The sequence below is a fragment of the Impatiens glandulifera genome, chromosome 5 (genome assembly GCF_907164915.1).
Source record: "Impatiens glandulifera chromosome 5, dImpGla2.1, whole genome shotgun sequence".
Taxonomy (NCBI): domain Eukaryota; kingdom Viridiplantae; phylum Streptophyta; class Magnoliopsida; order Ericales; family Balsaminaceae; genus Impatiens; species Impatiens glandulifera.
In genome coordinates, this window is record NC_061866.1 from 1,633,032 (window position 1) to 1,652,217 (window position 19,186).

A 19,186-nucleotide genomic window follows, 5' to 3' on the forward strand; every position below is an offset into this window, starting at 1 on the left:
TTATTTATTTATAATTTAGACAAATATGTATAATTTTTTTAGATTATGTTTAAATTATATATTGGCTTGTACATTAGAATAACACTAAATTCATTTCTATTTATAAAATAAATAAAAGATAAAAAAAAAATGACCAACCTATAAGTCTATAATATTTTTTTTAAAATAGAAATGAATTTATATATATGTAAGTTCTTCAAGAACTGTTCTGGTGAACATTCCCAATATATTTAAAGTTATTTATTTGTAATTTATACGTCCAAGTATAAATTTTTTAAATTTTGTTTAAATTATTTATTGACTTGTACATTACAATTACAATAGGTAATATAATAATACTAAATTCATTTCTATTTTAAAATAAAAGATAAGATAAAAAAAATACAAACTTATAAAGCCTCGTTTGATTAAAGAATTTTTGGGATAAAACTCAGTTTTTATCCCAAAATCCAATCATTTTATCAACTATTAAATCAAATAATTTTATCATATAAATATCAAAACTACCTTCTAATTTTATCCTCTCTCTCTAAACCATCATTCTCTCACTTACACCATATCCTCTAAAGTCAAAGGACAAATTAGTCTTCTAATTTTAAAAACCAATTTTTTCCTAATTTTTATCAAACAAGATAAAACTCAGGTAAAACCTAAAAGACTCTTTCCTCAAACAAGTCCTAAAAAACTCTTTCCTCAAATGTCACTAGTTCGCTTTGAGTTTAAGTGATAAATGACAGTGAGAATGTCAAGTTAGCTTTCCTTTATTAAAAAAAATTAAAATAAAGTGAATTTAATATTATAATATTTTATTTTTTGATAAATATAATATGATACTTTTAATTTGCATTACAAACAATGCAATCACTCGGTGCATTATAATTCATAATAAAACTTATAATTTTAATAATAAAGAAATAAGACTTTACACTTAGTTTATCTATTAATTATAATAAAATAATAAATTGACTAGTATACCATGGTTTATTGAATTTTCCTTTTTACATACTAAATTAATTATAAAATTAATCAAATTCATTTAATATTATGTCAATCTAGTTTAAATTTATATATAGTCAAATTAGAAAAAAAAAATATTGCAATAACTCTTCCTCTAAACAAAATAGGCATTAAATTACAAATAAACCAAAATAAAGTAAATCATTACAACTATTAAAAGCTATATTTTTAGCAAAGGACTTATGTAATAGATTTTATTTTTCTCAAAGATTATATCAGCTTAGAGGTTGTTTGGTATTGAGAAATACTCAATAATAAAAAGAGAAAGAAACAAACCCATACCCAAACCAGGCCTAAGAATAAAATATCTCATAATAACATTTATTCTTGACAGTTACAAATTTGATATTCATCAGTCACTTACCACTTGACACAAAAGGACAGAATGAAATAGTAGATACACCATAAAGACAAAACAATGATCACATGGATCAGGAAAGTGAACAGATCTGAGTTTATATATATCATTTATGTTGTTCCAACTTATGTTATTGTTTCCTTCAAACAAAGGGTGGTCATCATCTAATGATAGAACAACAAAAGGTTTGAATATCTATATATTTATCAATCAATCTGCAGATAACAAAAGAGAAAGAGAAAGATGTCGATTGAGCTGGATGCAGACAACAACTTACAGGATGAAATTAGGGAGCCGTTAATCATCCCTGAAAGAAAGATTCTCATTTCAGATGATCCTCCTCAAGAACAAAAACATCAATGGATGGTTTACATGAGTACAATTGCTGCTGTTTGTGGTTCCTATGCATTTGGAAATTGTGTAAGTACCCTTTTATTTTTTTCTTGTTTTGTTCGTCATCATACTTGAATAAAAAAAGAGTGATCATTTCTGGGTTTTCAATTTCAGGCAGGTTTTTCCTCACCTGCTCAAGCAGCCATTACAGAGGATCTCAATCTATCTACAGCTGAGGTTTCACCACTAACCACTCCCTTCCTTCCTTCTTTCTGAAAGAAGGAATATTTTAAAACGAAAAGAAAAGTTAGTATAGTTCAATATACTAATGCTGCTGGATTTATCTGTAGTACTCATTGTTTGGCTCGATATTGACTTTTGGAGCCATGATTGGCGCAATTACAAGTGGTCCAATAGCCGATTTCACTGGCCGCAAAGGGGTAAGTAATTGAGATAGAGGATGATTTATTATAGGATTACTTTCTTTCTGATACACTAAAGATTGTTAAGTGCTTAATGTGGATTAATGTTAGGCCATGAGAGTTGCAGCTGCTTTCTGTGTAGCTGGATGGTTAGCCATTTACTTTGCACAGGTTCATACAACTTGTTTCTCTACTTAAAACATAAATTCTACTCTTAATCTTGTCTAATCTGAAATTTATTGTGAAAGGGGACAATTTCATTGGATATAGGAAGATTAGCAACAGGATATGGCATGGGAGTCTTCTCCTTTGTGGTATCCTTCCTTTCTTTTTCTCATATTTTATTCAGACTTTAAGTTAAGAGGTTATAGTCTTATAGCACTTTGATTATTGAAGTGGGTGTCCAAGAAAAACAAAAAAATGAATAAGATATGCAAATGTTGATGGATGAACAGGTACCTATTTTCATTGCGGAGATAGCACCCAAGAATATGCGAGGAGCACTGACAACACTAAATCAGGTAAAGAACATGCACGAGTGATGTAAATATTTATCAGATCAAAGTTTCTAGCACCCGAATGCAATCTAAATATAAGATTTTGCCAGTTTTATATGCAAGGAAAACAATAAATTAACAAAATGTTCTGCAGCTCATGATTTGTACTGGAGTCTCAGTGTCCTACATAATCGGGACATTGATATCATGGAGGGTTTTAGCATTGACAGGTAAACCACCAAACTTGTTGAAGATATTCACTCATTGAAATTGATGCTAACAAAATCTTAACCAGAAATGATTGGATCTGTCAACTCCATACAGGACTGATTCCTTGCGCTGTTCTAGTTATCGGTCTCCTTTTCATTCCAGAGTCCCCTAGATGGCTAGTATGAATAGAATATCAGATCTTATATTTTCATATACATATGTAGCTCATTGAAAAAGTCAAATAGATTACTTCCAGCATGCCTGAAAAGTTCTAACAACTAAATGCAGGCAAAGTTAGGACATCAAAAAGAATTTGAAACTTCACTGCAGAAACTACGAGGCAAAGATGCTAATATTTCAGAGGAGACAGCTGAAATCCAGGTCCATATCTCTAATAACAAAAGAATTTTTTACAGACAAGAATGTGACAGAGTTCATACTTATTACTTGGCAGGATTACATAAGAACACTTGATGCGCTACCAAAAGCAAAAATGCTGGATTTATTTGACAAAAGATACTTGCGTTCAGTCACTGTAATTCATCAATCACTTCAAGCTTTCTGATAACCTGGATTTCATCTTTGTGTTTAAATCAACTTTCAAAAAACCTTTTTATGTTTTCAGATTGGAGTTGGATTGATGGTCTGTCAACAATTGGGAGGAATCAATGGGATATGTTTTTACGTAACCAGTATCTTTCAGTCAGCAGGTTGCCTGCTTCGATAGCCTTACTTGAACATTTTTTCTTGTATTGAGATGATGAACAAACTCAGTTCTCACTTTCAAAATAATCATAAATTTCATTAATGGAATACAAAAGTATCATGACTAGCCTAATTAGATAGCTACATTGCTATATCTGATTTGAATCCAATCCCCATTCTTTGCCTTTCTTGAACTTAAAGTTTAGCAATTATGTAATTTCATGAACTAATTGAATTTACACTCACAGGATTTCCTTCAAACGTGGGGACTATTATCTACGCCGTTCTTCAGGTCATCCATCTCATTCCTGTAATTACCTGGATATTCAATTTTTTCTTTCTATCACTGATTATGATAGTTAACCGCAGGTGGTAGTTACTGCACTAGGTGCAACCTTAATTGACAAAGCTGGAAGAAAACCTCTTTTATTGGTAAATGATGTACTTTATGAAGATCTGAATATACCCTTCTTTCAGTATTCTTGTGAAATTATAACTTTGCATTCTAGGTCTCAGGATCAGGATTGGTACTGGGTTGCTTTCTGGTAGCTGTTTCCTTCTATCTTAAGGTACCTATTCTTGAAGATAATTAAGAAATAACATATTTAGTCCATGGTAAATAAAGATCACTCTGTAATATAGGTTCATGAAATTGCACTCAAGGCATCACCTATATTTGCTGTAGTTGGTATATTGGTAATCCTCTCAATTCATCTCAGTGAAAATTTCCACAAATGACAACCCTTTTAAGAGTTTTTAATCATGATTGTTGAATTGTTTTTTTCTCAGGTATACATAGGATCATTCTCAATAGGAATGGGAGCAGTTCCTTGGGTCATAATGTCTGAAGTATGTAAAAGATGATACATATTATTAACTTACCTAAAAGTCTGAAAATCAACTAAGTTTACAATTATCTCGCATTGCAGATATTTCCTATAAATATTAAAGGAGTGGCTGGGAGCCTAGCGACGTTGGTTAATTGGTTCATTGCGTGGATAGTGTCCTACACTTTCAATTTCCTTATGAGCTGGAGTTCTTATGGTAAGTGCTTGACTATAAACAGTGTCATTAACTAACAAAAAATATTCTTTTGTGGAAGAGATTGATCAAGATATGCATTATGCTAGATAGGATATGTGACATTTTTTGATTGTAATTGACAGGTACCTTCATTCTTTATGGTGTGATCAATGCACTTGCAATCTTATTCATAATTGTAGTGGTTCCAGAGACAAAAGGCAGGACTTTGGAACAGATACAAGCTTCCATTAATTCTTAGAAGTGAAGAGTGAAACTAAATTTATGAGAAACATTGTCTTCATAATTTTTATATGTTATAATTTATAATAAAGCTCAATCACTGATTCTTGTGTTTGTTTGTATTGTAACATGAGTAGTGGAATGAAATGGATACTTAAGTTTTAGTCACCATTTCAGATATAGGGTTATTCATAAATATTTCGAAAAACCAGGTATTTAAGTGACCCAAAATTATCAGTGTAGAACTTATGAGTATTCGACCAATCTGGACCTGATTAATTGGATGGAGTCGATTTTTTAATGTCCCGTTTGTTTTACAATTCTTTTCTATAAATTTGGAACTATAAATTTGAAACGAATTTTTAAAAGTACTGATATATTTATTAAATTAACATTTTTTTATAAGAATTCTTTGTTTTATAAATTAATATTTCTTTAATAAGAATGAATCTGTTAACAAAATAAATATTAGCAATGATACTAAAAAAAATGGTCTCTATTTTTTCTGTTCTGGATGGGTCAATAAACGGGAACCAACCCGAATCTGGCTTAACCCAATTTTGACCCAAAAAAATTTGGTTCCCTATTTACCTAACTTGATCGGGTCGGAACGGTCAGATACTAAGTACCAAAACAATAGGAACTTGTTGTCGTGGCCTAATCATGAAGCTACCTCTCAAATTCATATTTACAAGGAATGCTCAAACTAGGGTGTAAATGAGCTGAGCCACTGTTCGACCTCGGTCAAAGTTTGATTCGAGTTCGGTCAAAATCGAATTTGAGCCGAGCTCGAGCCAACTCGTTTAAGATACGAACCGAATTCGAGTTTAAGTAAGACTCGCTTGATGACTCGTCGATCTTTTTCGAGCATAATCATATAATTATTTTTTATTATATATTACTTTTTATTCAAAATTTGAAGTTTACCCATAAACTATCGGATTTATTGTTTATGAGCCTCCCCAAAATCCAATTATCCACGTAACCCTTTTTTCTATATTGTTTTCCAAATTTTAAATTCTCCTATGACTCTTTGAATGGTTTTATTGTCCCTAGTCATCTCCTATTCAAATCTGTCTACAATAATTGTAGATCGAAAATTAGTTCTTTGTATATTTTTGATAGATGGAACTAGCTAGGAAAAAAAATATACTATAAAATTTTAAAATTTATAATAGACTTTATATTAACAAAATATCTAACTCTACCCAACAATTTTTTTTTGTTAATCATTATGCAAAAATATTATATTTATTTAATATAACATAAAATATAAATAAGGGGTGATAAATATAACCGATATTATAGGTATATCAAAAATATCGTACCACAATATATCGAGAATATCGATTTTTTTGGTTTACCGAAAAAAATAAGGTATGATACTGATATCGAAATTATTGGTCCGATAAAGATATGAGATTTTCAATATTTTGGTATATATCAAGATATACCAAAATAATATTTATAAATCAATATATATATATATATATATATATATATATATTATAATACATAAGAAAATAAATAAATATGATATTAATTTAATTACATAAATATAATTTATATAATTATACTATAATATTATTTAATATATGCAATCTCAATGTAATAATACGATTAGTTTAATACTTACCCAACATCTAGCCTTCCCATTTATTTATACAATTTTCTTGTTATAAATTAGGCCCATTAATTTTTTATTTAGTTTTTAAAACATTAACAACAAAATTAAACTTGTAAATATGAATACAAATCTCAAATCAACATAAGGTGCTGTGGTGTAGTGGTTATCACGTCTGCTTTACACGCAGTAGGTCCCCAGTTCGATCCTGGGCAGCATCATATTATTTTTTCGTCCCTTCCTCAAAAGATAAAATCTTTGAGAAATGAGGAAAACCTTGATAGAAATGAGGAAAACCTTGATCCCGGTCTTAAATAAGCAGAAAAAAAAGAAAATCTTTGAGAAATGAGGAAAACCTTGATCTCGGTCTTAAATAAGCAGATGCGGCGAATTTTAGGAAACAAGTAAGGGTAAAATAAAAAAAACATCGCTTCCAACCACGTGATATTCTCATAAATAAAACCAAGAATTTTATAATGACTTCGATTTAAAAGATATCGGTCATAAGTTATTTTTTTCTTCATAAACGATTATTCAAAGAATAACCCTCCAAACAAGGTTTTTGAGAAAAACAATCGGAATAAACCCATACAACAATAATGATATGATCCTGGGCAGCATCATATCATTATTTTTTATATATCGATCTTAAATAAATAAAAACTCTTCGTCCCTTCCTCAAAAGAGAAAAAGAAAATCTTTGAGAAATGAGAAAAACCTTAATCTCGATCTTAAATAAATAAAGACCCACAGTCTATTCCTCAAAAGAGAAAAAGAAAATCTCTGAGAATTGAGGAAAACCTTTATCACGGTCTTAAATAAGTAGATGCGGTGAATTTTAGGAAACAAGTAGGGGTAAAGTAAAAAGCATCGCTTCTAACCACGTGATATTCTCAGAAATAAAACCAAAGATTTCATAATGACTCTGATTTAAAAGATATCGGTCATAAGTTTTTTTTGTCATAAACGATTATTCAAAGAGTAACCCTCCAAAAGAGGTTTTTGATAAAAAGAATCGAAATAAAACCATATAACAAGTAGGGGTAAAGTAAAAAACATTGCTTCCAACCACGTGATATTCTCAGAAATAAAACCAAGGATTTCATAATGAATCCGATTTAAAAGATATCGGTCATAAGTTCTTTTTTTTTGTCATAAACGATTATTCAAAGAGTAACCCACCAAATAAGATTTTTAAGAAAAAGAATTAGAATAAACCCATACAAAAACAAGGCTGAGAGCCACGAATTGAGAAAGAACACATCATTACTCATTTGTCAAAGAAAAATATAAGTTTAAACTCGACGTTTTGGGAAGAAAAAGAATCAAAAAAATAAAATGCCAAAAAGAGAAAATAAACCCCGAAAACCTTTAAAAAAATTAGAAAAATGTTTTTGTGTTGGTTGAGATATTGAAATTATCATTCATGCTCATTCAGCCTCTAGTCTTGATTGCTACGTGTACGCATTTTAATTCGCCCCCCCCACGTCCCAGAATGTTTTATGTACGCGAGATTTTTTATCATCCTATGAGTCTACCAATTTAAGAGTCTATCTAACGTATTTTATTTTAGGACATGAATGATCTAATCCTAAGATAAATTTATCCATTCAAAGTTTCATCTTTAAGAGCGTTTTGTGTGATCCGAAGTTGGTCGGTCACATGCCTTACCTATCCTTCGAATGCTCCACCCCTTGAGGGGACGCATCGAAAAGATAAAATGGTAAACATGACCCGTGCACATTTTAGAAAGAAAAAAAAAATTCTACAAAGGCTATACTATAGAACCCCGTGTTTTACCTTCCTCTTGGATCTCACAAAAAGTAGATAAGAGAACTATCCATATAGGATGTTGTCCTATATGTTTGAGATGATGAACCATAATGGAGTTCTATACCATAGACCTTTCCTAGCTTGGCCCGTACAAGTTCCAGATTAGTACGTGTTCAAAACATAATAATCCGGTTGACTTTAAGAGTCGCCACTTTAGTTTACTTAAAAAAAAACTAACGAAAAATAAAACAGAGTATTCATGGATTAAGGGTCTAGTGCTTGGTTACACATGAAAAAATGTCACAGCAGCTATGTTTTATGCGCCTATCCCGTGGGATAGTCTCTACTCCTATGTAATTGGTCATTATTTGTGAAAGTACATTACACATTTGCATTCTGAGTTTAGAATTTTTTGATTTTGAATGCCCTAACATTGTCTCTAATCCAGAAGAAATAATCATAGCTCTGATTAGATTCCAATGAAGGTTGGAATTAAGGCATTAGAATTCTTGAATGTTAGTTTATCGTGTTTTAAATCTACTTTAAAAGAATATCATATGTTAAGTCCAAAGGTGATTCTGGACTCTCAATAGATTTTCCTAGATTTAAAGAAGATGAAATGGATCATTGAATGCACTCCATAGGCACACATGTGAACCACAATGTGAACTCTCGCATTTGTTGATTTTCTTGAAGTTTTGCTTGTTAATAGACTGTAAATCCTTGCACATGAAGAACTTCACCAGTACACGAGAAGATGGATTAAGAAACGGAGAGGGGAATTGGAGCCCCAAAGTATGCAACAACCGAAATTGAGAATTTTCCCAAAAGAACTAGAAAATCTTGAGAGTTCTTGTGCATGTCATTTTTCTCTTGATTACAGAACTTTTCGGGGTTGCAAAATACCCAATATGACTCCAATAAAATGAGCATTATTTTGAAAGTGTTTCGAAAATTCTAAAAATTTGTAGGGAAGTCAACAATATTTTTATGAACCTACTGTGGAAATTTCATAATTTTCCGGGCTATGGAGCTTCAGATATGAGCATTCCAAAATAAGTCGTTTTTCAAACGTGCTCCTATGGAATAATATTTTGACCATTCCTGAATTTTTTGAATTTTTATAAAATTATTTGGAGGCTCCAATTAAAAAAATAAGGTTGTTTGGTATAAAAGGAAACAAAACAATCTCAAAATTTCCCAAAAGTTGGAAAATAAAACTTTATATCCAAAATTGGACGAATATAAAATTGAATGGCCAAATTGGACGTTAACAAAAGTCTAGGGCCAAATGAATTCAAGTTCTCAAAAAAATAATTCGAATTTAGAAGTTTAGGGTAAAAAAATTGCACTAGGTTGAAAGTTCAGAAGCTTAATTAATTCAAAATTAAGAATTAATTTCGAATTAAAACTTCATAGGCAAAATAAAAAAAAATAAAATTCAGGAGACACATTGAACGTGCTGCTCTGGAACTTCAGGAATTCGGAAATTCCAAAAATCTGAAAGGATGAAATGAAGTTTGTCATTTTCATCCTCTGCCTGCTTCCGCTTCGGTGATTCCCGAGGCTGCGTAGGGAGAGCAGACAAAGACATCCACGGTCGCCTCAGAATCACTCCCAACCTTGTCGCCTTGTCGCTTGTTTGAATAATGCTGGAATCTGGAGTCGAAGAACAAATACATGCTCTATTCTTCCCGATCTGGATTTCCAATAACCTACAAAGTTTCATTCCGGTATTGTCATTGCTTCATCTGTTAAAGTTCGCGCAATAGAGGCTCGCCGAAACATTGGCGACCTCTGGAAAATATTTCGAGACAGGAAAGGTATAGAACAGGGGAAGCAAATAACGCTCTTCTATAGATTTGGAAAAACAGACGACAGTTGTCGTATGTATTTTCCAAGGTTCTGAAAACCGTTCCGGTCATCAACCCGGTTTTTTTAGCGAACTTCGGTTCAACCGGTAGAACCGGTTAAACTACTGGTTGGACCGGATTTTAATTATTCTTAAAATATAAATATATTCATATGTAAATTATATATATATATATAATCAATTAAACATATATATTTATAAAATAATAAAATATATCCTAATTAAAATATGAAACTAAATATTTTGTAATATCAAACCAAATATTGAAATATACTTTGTAATCAAAAGTCAAAATCATATAGGACATTCAAAGACTGTAAATAAGTCAGAAAGAAACAAAATGGGACTCCTGAAATGACACCCCTGAAATGACAGCTATTAATAGCTACGAATATTTTTAAAACATCCTCCATTGACAGGGAGATGAAGATAAAAACTTTTTTCGTTTTCACATTTTTGTACCAGAGACTTTCTCTCTCTATTCTCACAGATTATAGATCTGGTTTGGTTTTCTCTTTACACGTAGACTCTCATTTTTGCTGGTTTTCTCTTCCTCTTTCTCTGCTCGCGAGGTGCTGAAGAATTGGAACAAACCGAAGAAGAAAAAAGAAAGAATATCACTATGTACCTTACGAACCGAAAATTTCCGGTTTAGTTTTCCGGTAGGATCGTCCGATCGAACCAGATTTTGATCGGTTCGAAAGGTTACCGTATCAAAGTTAAAAACCGGATCGTCCTTTGAACCGTTTTACGGTCGGACCGGTTGAACCGCCGGTCGGACCGCGTATTTTAAAAACTTGGTATTTTCTTCTTCGATGATGCGGTCACCAGGGTCGGCATGAGGTAAGTAAACTTATACAGTTACATAGGGCTCACCTTCATGGGGCCTAATTTTTTAATATATAATAGTATTATTGATTATATATTATATTATTAATCTTATTTTTTTAATTTTTCTTTTTTCATATTAACTTTATATTATACAATATATATATATATATAACTTTTTTATTCCGTAAAATTATTTTTTTACAATTTTAGGAGCCACAAAATTTAAATTTGCATTACCAACCCCCCCAATCCTTAGGGTCGGCCTTGGTGGTCATCACAAAAGCCTTCCTCATCCTTCAAAGCTTCAAATGCACCAACGTCGCGCCGAAGAAGCCTTCTAGAACATCGCTGCCGACAGTTATTCCTCCGACAACCAAAGTTTGAAGAATCTGGCGAACAGAATTGAGAAGGGAGGCTAGCAATGACATAGCCTCTTCCTAAGACTAAACTTGACTAACCTAGAACTCTCACAACTAATGTTAACCAAACAATCAAATAACATTCAAACGAGGATTCATCAATTAACAAACTGGAATTTAATTATTAAATTAACATAGATCTAATTCAACGTCAATGTCGGTGTACAAAACATACGTCCTATATGAATTACAAGTATATTAGAAGGAAAAGACCTACCCGAAGAAGACATAAACAAAGAAGAACTGAAGTTGAAGATGAATTCACTAGAAAAGATGAAAAAGATGAAGCTCGCCGGAATCACCTTTCAAGTGTTTTTCAATTGGTAACTTCCTCTCCAAGTCTCTCTCTCTCTTCGTGTGTATTTTAGAAAATGGAATGTCTATGATCGTAATTATGTAACTGTCTTGTCCAAAATGGGGCAATCTTCTTAAATACTCCTTGGGCAAGGGTAACATAGGAATTAAAATTTTAAAAAAATTGGTAAAAAAAATCGAGTTCAACCGATTAAATATCCTCCTAAGTCGTGCCTGGGATTATTTTTCCTTTGTAGGAAATCGGTCAAACTACACTTTGAGCCTTTGTTTGAGCCAAATGGTCAAGTGTGGACCGAGTTACATATTTTTGAAGTTACGCGTTTCTGGTTTTAGTTTTCTGCCAACCTAGATCAACTGAGACTTTTAATAGCCATAACTTTAGACTCAGACCACCATTAAGGCTGAGCTAGGATGCGTTGGAAAGGTGAGTCAGTTAGCTTCCAGTTTCGTGTTAGAATAAATCTTCAAGACTGGTCGTAAATCCATGCAATTCTTGGTGGAGAGCCGAGGGTCTCAAATTGAATAACTTGGCTTACGGGCAACCTCCTGCGGCCTGTAAGTCGAACCATGAGTACTACTTAATATCAAATAAAATCTAATTCAAAGGCCTTTCCAATGGTATCCTGTTTTTCAAAATTGTTTAAGCCAATCAAAAGATATGAATTTTCAAAGTAATCACATACTTCAGTTCCCAGGAACAAAGTGGGTGAACCTACATCACATTGTTAGGCTAAATTGACTGCCTTAGCCGTTGAATGGAGACACGAGACCGGTGCCATTCGAACAGGTTACGTCTCAATTTCCAATCGTAGGTCACAATCCAAAAACTAAGCACTACAACTTTAGTTATGAACTAAACATCGCAGACATGTTTGGTTTGATCTTGTCTTGGTCGCATTGTCTTCTATCGCCAATTTAGAGGGGTTAAGAACGTCGACGTTATTCTGGATACAAACAAACATTGTAAAGGACTCTTCATGATTTTAAAATCATCCAAGAACAGTTAATTCGTTGAGTATAGCGACCTGGGTGAATTTTCCAAGTTGAGAATGTCTTCAGGATTTTTCAGTAGAAAAACAACACAAATGTACTAATTTTGGGCGTTATTCAAATAATCACGTGCTTGGCATCAGCATGACGTTAGCGTGCACATTTTTTTGAATTCTTTAACGCGCCACCTGGCATGTTGACTCCCATTGACCCGCTCTTGACTCGCCCAGTTCAACTCAGTTTTGACATTTTTGCCCTTTTGAAGGTGTTCTACACAAAATTGTTAACAACAATATTATACTCAAAATTCAATAATTTTTTAACCGGTCAATCTAAACGTTTCAGGTTTTTCAAATTCCGACTCTTTATGAAAATGACGTTTGGACACACAAACAAGCCTCGAAGTGATTGTTCGGTATATTTTGTCCAACAAAAATATTTTACTCATAGTTAATGAATTTTTAAGGCGGTCATATTGAACGTATGAAAACATATGAAGCTCGAGCATTTTTGGAAATTGGTGTTTGGACCACTATTCAAGGGTCACTCCGAGCCAATTTCGAAAAGTGTTTTTTTTTTATTTTGTTCTCCCAGTCCAATAATCAAGTATGAACCCCATACTGAACTGGGCAGACTCAATTTAATTTCGGGGTGTAAAAATTGAGTGTCTATTGAATGCCTTCTTGAACAAAGTTTGGAGAAGATGACCTCTCACTTTGCAAAACGTGTGTCCAAGCCTGATCAAATATGCACTAATTTTGTAACCCCAACATTTAAATATAGATACAACATGGGCCGTGCATCTTCTACTCTACTTTACCTTTCACGATGACAACAATGTTTTGAGGAATCAGTTGCGCAACGATAGCAATATTCCTGCAAAATACATATACAAGATAACAATACATACAAACATAGCATGCTGCAATCATGTGTCCCTGTATAGAGACTCCCCATAAGACGATGCATCTGGGCAGTTCTATCTGATGAATGAATACGAAGAGATACCCTCCGAGTTAGTATCACCTGCAAAATACAATTGATAATAAATCAGCAACCATAAGTTGTGGTGAATCTTTTGTTTCATCGATTACCTGATCGCAGTGATCCAGGAATTACATCAATGATAGAAGTAGAATTCATGCATTGTTGACCGGAATTCACACTGGGATGAGAGTTTGGATTTGGTTACAAATATTTTAATTATTCCGTAATAATGAAAGTCTACCAAAAATCACACATCACGATTGTATTTGAAGATGTTCATTTCTTACGTTCCAAGAGGACCATTAGAAACAACATATCAAAGAGTTTTTCATCGAACCGATGATGAAAACCATCAAGACAATTAAGTTCTCATATCGTAAGATGATGAGCAACTGGTGTAACAAACAAAGAATTCTCGTATCTAAGATAATGAGTCAATCCTAGTAAACACGAAGTCCCCACATTAACGAGATGATGAGTGATTTGCGTAACAAACATAGAATTCTCGTATCTAAGATAACGAGTCACTCCTAGAAAATACGAAATCCTCACATCAACGAGATGATGAGCAACTTACGTAACAAACATAGAATACTCGCATAAAAAATAATGAGCCGCATATAGAAAACACGAAGTCCTCACATCAGCGAGATGATGAGCGACTTGTGTAACAAACATAGAATCCTCGTATCTAAAATAACGAGTCACTCCTAGAAAACAAAAAGTCCTCATATCAGCAAAATGATGAGCGACTAGCGTAACAAGCATATAATCCTCGTATTTAAGATAACGAATCACTCCTAGAAAACACAAAGTCCTCACATCAGCGAGATGATGAGCGAATTGCGTAACAAGCATAGAATCCTCGTATCTAAGATAACGAGTTACTCCTAGAAAATATAAAGTCCTCACATCAGCGAGATGATGAGCGACTTGCGTAACAAGCATAGAGTTCAACACACTCAAGTTGATGACTCGCAAAATGACACAAATAATGAACTCAGCACGCTAAGGCTGCCAATTCATGTGAAGATATAAACGAACTCAGCACGTTAAGGTTGTCGATTCATGAAATGAAACAAATCGCACTTGGATCCATATTTCAAAGGATGTCTGATTTTTTTCAATGTTTTTTTCTTGATACACGTTAATCAAGAAAATAAATTGTTTGGGAAATTTCTTTGGATTAAATTTTCTGAAACAACATATTTAGTCCAATGGTAAAAATCACTTTGTGAAATTGGTTCATGAAATTGCACTCTCAAGGCATCCCCTGTACTAGTTGTAGTTGGCATATTGGTAATTCTCTCAATTCAGTGCAGTGAAGATTTCCACAATTGTCAACCGTTTTAAGAGTTCTTAATCCTGATTGTTGAACTGCTTTTTCTCAGGTATACGTAGGATCATATGCAGTAGGAATGGGAGAAGTTCCTTGGGTCGGAATATCTGAAGTATGCAAACGATAATACATATTAACTACCTAAAAGGTTTGAAAATCAACCAATCTTACAATTACCTCGCATTGCAGATAATTCCTATAAATAAAAAAGGGAGCGGCTGGGAGCCTAGCAGCGTTGGTTAATTGGTCCATTGCCTGGATAGTGTCCTACACTTTCAATTTCCTTATGAGCTGGAGTTTTTATGGTAAATGCTTGACTATAAACAATGTTATTAACTAACAAAAAAATATTGTTTTGTGGAAGAGATTGATCAAGATTAAACATGTATGCGGTATACAGAACAATAACGTATGCATTATGCTAGATAGGATATGTGACATATTTTGATTGCAATTGGCAGGTACCTTCATTATTTATGGTGTGATCAATGCACTTGCAATCTTATTCATAATTGTAGTGGTTCCAGTGACAAAAGGCAGAACTTTGGAACAGATATAGGCTTCCATTCATTCCTAGAAGTGAAGATTGAAACTAAATGTATGAACATTCTCACAAAGGGGATGTCATATCTTTGAAGTAGAAAGATTGTGACTCTCTTTTCTCTATTTTCTTTTTGTTTTTCTTGATGTTGTTTTGATTAATGATTTGATTGTGATTTTGTCTGACAAACATTGTCATAACTTGTGTTGGGTTTTGTTCTCAGGTTTGTGAGGTTCTCATGAAGAGTTCAATGTGATCAATAAAAAAAAGGAGGATCCAAACATCAAAAATGAAAGGAAACAAAAATGGAGAAAAAATGTGAAAATTAACCTCCAAGTAAAAAGGAAAACTAGTTAAGACACAAAACTATCATTTTAATCATCAAATTACCTTAATTCATCAATATTTTACTTTTATTCAATTCAAATTTTAAATATAAAATGATATTTAAGTAATTTATTTTAAACCCATCTTAAATAACTCATTATAAGTATTTTTTTAGCCCTTGAAATGTGAGAAAAATGGATTGAAAACCGAAGAAAGGTAGTCCTTTTATTCCATTTGATTAAACACGCAGTAAGATTTAATAATGTTCCTATTGGGTATGATAATGATATACAAGCTCTTACACACCACACCCATTAGTGATCTTTCTTTCTATTCTATAAAATCATCTACACAAGAAGAAAACCCACCACACCAGATAAGTTCAAGAACACAATCATAAGAGGAGTTAGACCGATCGAAAAAGAAAAAATAAACACCCAATAAAGAAGAGAGATTGATGGATCAATCTATCTATCTATCACTATCTGTATGTAAGCTCCATATACCCTTGGATTGATCAGATGAGTTTGTTATCTTGACAACTTGGTTTTTGATGAACCGTTTTGTCATCTTCTTCTTATTCACATGATGATTTTGGTGTCGACTTTCTGATTCTATTACTATGTCAACCTTAACAATGTGATGATCAGAAGTTCCTTTAGAAGATATAACAGAGTATGAGCCAGGAACAAACTTGTATGGAGAATCTGGTGATGCCAATATGTAGTCTACTCTTGTTCCATATTTGCAAGTCCCCTGTATACCTGTCAGCATCATATGATCAAACCAATAACTGTCAACAAAAACAAAACAAAAACAAAACAAAAGGGTATTTGATTAATTACTTTGGCCTTTGGCTATCATCACAACCGCTTCACATTCTCCTGCAAAATTCTTGGCATCTATCATGTCCTCTTCACCTTTCAAGAACCTCATCACATCTGTCTTTGGCTTTGGTTTTCCCATTTCCTCATAGTACTGTCATTCAAAGTTTAAACCAAAATTATAATGTTAAAGATTGGATTCTTACAATCGAATTAAACAATACACTATTTACTATTACCTTAACTATATCTGTCCATCTCTCCGTCGAGTAATCCGTTTCATCAAGAGAATTAAGCCCTCCAGCTAAGATATGAGGAACTTCGTCATGATTAGATTGAATGATGGCGTTTACTTGCTTCATTCTCCAGTTCTCATCTAAATGATCAAGATGAGTACATTGGAAATTCACCTCTCCTGCCTCTGGAATATCTATTGTGGCTTTCAATACATTCCTGCAATCCAAACGAAACCTTAACCAAGGGAGAAATGTAGCACATGTAGAAAGAAATAAAATAGGCAAAGGTAGATAAGAACAAAAATTGAAGTGGGGACATGTTTGTTCTTGGTAAGCATACAGATAACTGTTGATTAGATTAGTACCCTTTTGACAATGACAGGGTCACCATTGGAGCTGGGAAGAATCAGAACATTAGACATTTTTAATGTGTAAGATCAGACAGGCTGGATAAAGCCAAACTGAGATTTGGGTTTTTAAGATTTATTATTATTATTTTGTGCCCCAAACCCAACTGCTTCCTTCTTGTGGCTCTTTCTTTGCCAACACAAACCTAATGCTAATGTCTTCTATTTCAATCTTTTCTCCTCATCTAAATTATTGAGCATTTTTTTTTTCAATTTCACTACTGTAATAATACTTTTGTCAATTCTTAACACACCAATCATTATTATAGAGATTGTTTGCATCAATTATTTGCACATTTTGACTCATCCCTTTAGGAGCCTAACACAACAATTCTTTCATTTTGTAAACTTTTGTTTTTTTACACGGATTTATTCTCGGAGGTAGGTTAATATAACCCTCATAGTCATGACTCGTGATCCCTTTAAATCATCATGATTGTAAGGGTGTGAAGACTTGAACACATGACCTAAACTATGAGTCTATCGATTGAGTAAATTATACATTTAAAGTTTAAACTTTTGTGCAAAGCCCATGCCCAAATTGTACTAAAATTCAAGCTACAAGAAGATCTATCGAGGGAGGGAGGGAGGGAGAGAGAGAACCTGAAATCTGAGTTATCAAAGATTTTCTGAACTTTCCATCTCTTAATAGGCCATTTAGACAAGATTGCATTCCCATATTCAGGAGCCCAACTCTCTGCAAAGACATAGGTCATCCCCAAAGCTGCAGCCAATTCCGACAATGGCTCCATCCCCTTCTCTTCCTCTGCTTTTACATCTTGCATAGCCAATATATCAGCGTTAAGCTCTTTCAACACCTCAAGTATCGTTCTCTTTTTCCCTCCATCGCCGCCATTAATGTGCCTTCCAGACAAACCCAAGCTTGGCGAGTGTTTCAATTGTGCCTTGCTGGAAGACCCTTCTTTTTCCTCCTCTTCCACAATAAAGTTCAATTGCCCACTTTTCTTCAATGATATCTCATTATCAGGCAAATTAATCGACACTCGAAGCTTTGATTTCGCGAATTTTGACGAGTTTGGATGCATGGGTGATTGTTTCAGTATTCCTTTAGGTGATTGCTTAGTGGATTTTGAAGATTGTTGGTTGTTTTCGTTGTCAAAGATGATAACTTTCTCTGACTTCTTTGGAAGTGCAGGTGCCATGGAGAACAGGGCGGCATTGAATGTAGCCACGCGTATGGGTTTTCCGGGTTTGCTTGACCTGTTTGGGTGAACCGTAGCAGACCCGATTGGGACAGGTTCTTGATCATGAGAATGACCCTTTGTTGGCTTTGATTTTCCCAATTCCTTGAAAACAATATTCTTGGTCTGGGTCTTAACAGAAACTGGCCAGCGGATTCTGGGGAAGAGTCGCCGGAGATTTCTGTTGAGGGTTGCGATCATGGAGGAGAAGCGGTGAAAGAAACGATCTTTTTGTAGGTTGCTTGTGGGTTTCGGCATGAAAATTTTGTGAAGACTGACTTGACTGATCACTGGGGGAGGGGATTTTAGTTTAGTTTTTTTGAAGAGGGAGCAGTTTGATTTACGTTATGAGACTTTTAAGAAATGGGTTTGGTGACAATTGGCAGATAATTAAGGGATAAAAATGGCTGTCACAAGAGAGAAAGAGAGAGGAAAGAGATGGGAGAAAGGATGGTGGTGGTGTGGGCTATAAAAAAAAAGTTGGGATTGATCATCGTTTAATAGACAGCAAATAAAGACAACCAGATACCAAACAAATGGAAAATCACAAAACTAGATTACAGCAAAGCCATCATTTTTATTCAAATATCATATCTTCCAAATTAAATCATTGAACAATTAAAACCATCTTATCTCGACTAATTAATTTTTATTTTACTTAATAAGAATTTTAACATTAGTAGAGTAGTTAGA

At 33.4% G+C, this 19,186-nt stretch overlaps 2 protein-coding genes and 1 non-coding gene across 4 annotated transcripts; 2 read left to right on the forward strand and 1 right to left on the reverse strand.

The window, feature by feature from the left end:
• The first annotated feature begins 1,460 nt into the window (after positions 1 to 1,460).
• On the forward strand, positions 1,461 to 14,920 carry LOC124938017 (sugar transporter ERD6-like 7). Of its 2 annotated transcripts, XM_047478374.1 has the most exons (18): positions 1,486 to 1,795; positions 1,883 to 1,945; positions 2,059 to 2,148; positions 2,242 to 2,301; positions 2,379 to 2,444; positions 2,586 to 2,651; positions 2,782 to 2,857; positions 2,952 to 3,016; positions 3,126 to 3,218; positions 3,292 to 3,372; positions 3,463 to 3,547; positions 3,791 to 3,834; positions 3,912 to 3,974; positions 4,052 to 4,111; positions 4,185 to 4,238; positions 4,332 to 4,391; positions 4,472 to 4,586; positions 4,709 to 4,976. In XM_047478374.1, the coding sequence occupies exons 1-18, from the start codon at positions 1,619 to 1,621 to the stop codon at positions 4,822 to 4,824; spliced, it is 1,434 nt and encodes a 477-aa protein (XP_047334330.1). In that variant the 5' UTR covers positions 1,486 to 1,618; the 3' UTR covers positions 4,825 to 4,976. The 2 variants fall into 2 exon arrangements, with proteins under 2 accessions (XP_047334331.1, XP_047334330.1); XM_047478375.1 differs by lacking the exons at positions 4,185 to 4,238; positions 4,332 to 4,391; positions 4,472 to 4,586; positions 4,709 to 4,976 and adding an exon at positions 14,861 to 14,920 and having other exon boundaries at positions 1,461 to 1,795.
• On the forward strand, positions 6,578 to 6,650 carry TRNAV-UAC. Its single transcript has one exon. It is a non-coding gene; the product is annotated as a tRNA-Val (tRNA).
• A 1,103-nt stretch (positions 14,921 to 16,023) lies between the features above and the next one.
• On the reverse strand, positions 16,024 to 18,955 carry LOC124940456. Its single transcript, XM_047480976.1, has 4 exons — positions 17,895 to 18,955; positions 16,888 to 17,101; positions 16,670 to 16,802; positions 16,024 to 16,588 (listed from the first exon to the last, which is right to left on the reverse strand). Exons 1-4 carry the CDS (start codon positions 18,749 to 18,751, stop codon positions 16,296 to 16,298), a joined length of 1,497 nt encoding a protein of 498 aa, XP_047336932.1. The 5' UTR covers positions 18,752 to 18,955; the 3' UTR covers positions 16,024 to 16,295.
• Positions 18,956 to 19,186: the final 231 nt, after the last annotated feature.